This window comes from Hylaeus volcanicus, unplaced genomic scaffold, assembly GCF_026283585.1.
Source record: "Hylaeus volcanicus isolate JK05 unplaced genomic scaffold, UHH_iyHylVolc1.0_haploid 11531, whole genome shotgun sequence".
Lineage (NCBI taxonomy): Eukaryota > Metazoa > Arthropoda > Insecta > Hymenoptera > Colletidae > Hylaeus > Hylaeus volcanicus.
Genome location: NW_026532662.1, coordinates 1 through 2,885, shown reverse-complemented (window position 1 = coordinate 2,885; position 2,885 = coordinate 1). Strand labels below are relative to the sequence as shown.

At 40.6% G+C, this 2,885-nt stretch overlaps 1 protein-coding gene across 1 annotated transcript; it reads right to left on the bottom strand.

Moving 5' to 3' along the window:
- Positions 1 to 741: 741 nt before the first annotated feature.
- On the bottom strand, positions 742 to 2,506 carry LOC128882402 (zinc transporter ZIP3-like; the record flags this gene model as incomplete). The annotated part of the gene is made up of 3 exons (XM_054134001.1): positions 742 to 1,554; positions 1,744 to 1,911; positions 1,988 to 2,506. Coding segments are annotated over 3 exons (897 nt in total), but the record flags the coding sequence as incomplete, so codon positions are not given.
- Between the last annotated feature and the right edge of the window lie 379 nt (positions 2,507 to 2,885).

Here is a 2,885-nt window from a genome sequence, read left to right as displayed (position 1 = left end):
ATATGAAAACTGCACCTAGCGTGTGTGGAATATATTCTATTAATTAATATAATACTACAAAAACTATGTAATATACGTCGAATCTGTTTTATTAATTAATATAACACTACGAACAGCTCCCAAAATCTATCGCCACTAATCTTCGAGAACAAGCACATCCCACGATACCGTACCGTCCACGAGATGTTCGATCTCGATCACGATAGATCGATTCCTAAACTAGCGAATTTTGAACGCAATTCAAACTTGCCAAACGCGTCAACTCTTGGAGAGATCCTTGAAAACTTTGCGTGACATTAACGCCCGATCCCTGTTCACGACGAATAATTTGTTTCGAATAAAAAAAAAAAGAAAAAAGAAGTGCGAATCGAAGAAACTTGTCAGACGACCGGTGGAATATCTCGATCCCATTTCTTGGTAGATTGCTCCGAGCTAACGTAATCCAGTCGACGCAAACAGTCCACGGCAAGGTGGATTTCGAAGGCGCAGAGCCTCGGGAAACTTCATCTCGTTAGAAGTTATTTCAGCGAAAAGGACAGCACAACTGTCTGTGTGAAACCTCTCATAATGCACGTTATAGCAGTGTTATTTCGAGAGGAGGATGGGTGTCGAGAGGTAGACACGTCTGGACGAATCTTCAAAGACGAACTTTCCTCACCCATTAACCCAAGCGTGGCCATTTTATTTAAAAAGTCGGGATAAAAATTATTTTTTTTATCATTCAAAGTACGTATAACGGAGGCCAGTAAGCTGATCTTTTATTGGGTGAATTGCTTTTGAAGAAAAAATTGTTTAATACAGGTTCAAGAGATGGCTGGCCCTTTGACACAGTGCACACCTGTTAACCAGACTACTGTATCTCTGAAAATGAAGAGGGAACGAGCAAATCAGTTTATCTATACAATTATCCTTATTAACCCTGCTCTAATAATCGTTAAAGATTGTAAGTTTAAAAACAAGTTCGACGTAGGTCAAATTGACTCGGGGAGAGCAGACTGTAAACGGACAGGAAAAAAGGGATGATCGCGGACTAAAACGTCGTATCGATTCCGATGCATGGTTCTATTTTTGTACAATGTTTAAAATACGTATTTCTCTCCACCCTATCTCTCTTTCCGTCCGACACGATATTCCCAATAGCCGTCACATGTAGGTACTAGTGTCTCGTATTTATACACGAACAGAGATAGCTTCGCGAGCAAATTTATTTCTGGGAAGCTTCCTATGTTTTGTCTATTTCTTTTTTATTTTGTTTTTCAGTTCCTCGCAGTCCATTGTTCCATTCCATTCGAGTTCTTTTTACGGACAATTTCTGTGAACTTTGAATAATAGCCTGAGAAGCGTTCACGTGGCCAAGTAGCTGTTCAAGAGCGCAATAAAAGTGAATCCAACGCACGCGGAGAAGAACTGTAAAATACCCGCGTAACGTCGCTCGCTCTTATGCCATCTTGCCCTCTCTCTGGGAAGTATCTCGCTGACTGTCACGTAGAGCAACGTGCCACCAGCTAAACCTTGCAAAAACGGAAAGGCGAAGTCCATCCAGCTCTTGTCCAACTGCTCAAATCCAAAAATTTTATCATTTCTGTTATTATCACATTTCTGTCTCTAAACAGTAAATCTGGACTGAGTGTTCTTTTATATTATATTAAATTACAATATTCTATATATCATTGTATAGTATACGTATGGCTACTTATAACATATTTAATAGTACATGGAATATTATAGTTGTAAGGTACTCACGCGGAGCGTTATCATTCCGATTCCTATTCCGATTGCAGACCCGATGGAGAAAAAGAAAATTGCTAAAAGTAGCCTGCAAAGGCTGCTGTTGGCGCCTGCTAGCTCCAATCCTAAACAAAAACCGACGACGAACTTGTGGGAGGACACTGCTCCCACCAAAAGTAATACCTGAAAATAATATCTGTCTTTTAATCAAATCCTCAGGCATCTTTACGAGTTTATACAGATGAATGTTGACAGTCACCTCTGACATGGCTTTCTGCAAACCGATCGCCAGTCCCTCGAGGATCGAGTGCACCGTGAGGGCCAGCAAAAGGCCCATCAAGTTGGTATTAGACTCCTGGCACGGTTCGGAATGATTCACATGGCACAAAAACGTGGCCTCCTCGTTGAAACAAGGTGGCGCATTAGGCGCGTACTGCGTCATCCCGTAAGTGCTGTTTTTCCATCCACTGTGCGTTCCATGTCCATCGAGATTCGTCTGATAAAGCGATTTCGGATTGACCTCGGGTCCGTGCACGCTCCCGATGGTCCTCGTCGGCGCGCCATAGCTGCAATCCAGGATTCCATTTTCTAATTGCCCGTAGTATAAATTAATGAGGAGGAATCCAGATTTCTTACTGTGACGGAAGCTAATTACTTCGGGGAGAGTCCCTTTTCTGGAATGTTTTAAGGGAAGATAAGTATTTACTGATGGTAATCGAGGGGAGACGTCGTGACCTTTGGGAAAGATGTTCTTCGGTTTTGGAGGTCTAATGGCATACTAATATTGATGTACAATGTACACTGGGTTGTCCAAGTTAATTGCAAGGGGTTGTGGAAGCCTCTTAGGGCAAATATTGTTGGGGAGGAAATATCTTTTTCTTCTTCAAACTCTGCCCTAAATTTTCTAAAAGAGATATAGCGGTTTTATATTATATTGTTATACGATCAATTTTGAACATGATTGGAGACGTTTTAAACGAGGAATATGTTACAGAATTTTTCCAGATTTTTCAAATTAAAGATGCATGCTTTCAAATAAATAAACAAACGTATTAGGTTGTTCCAAAAGTTTCTTTCGCTTTATTAATAAGTAATACATGCACGATAGTTTGTTTTATGTTACATTACTGAATTGTGCACGATTCATTTTGCTCCAT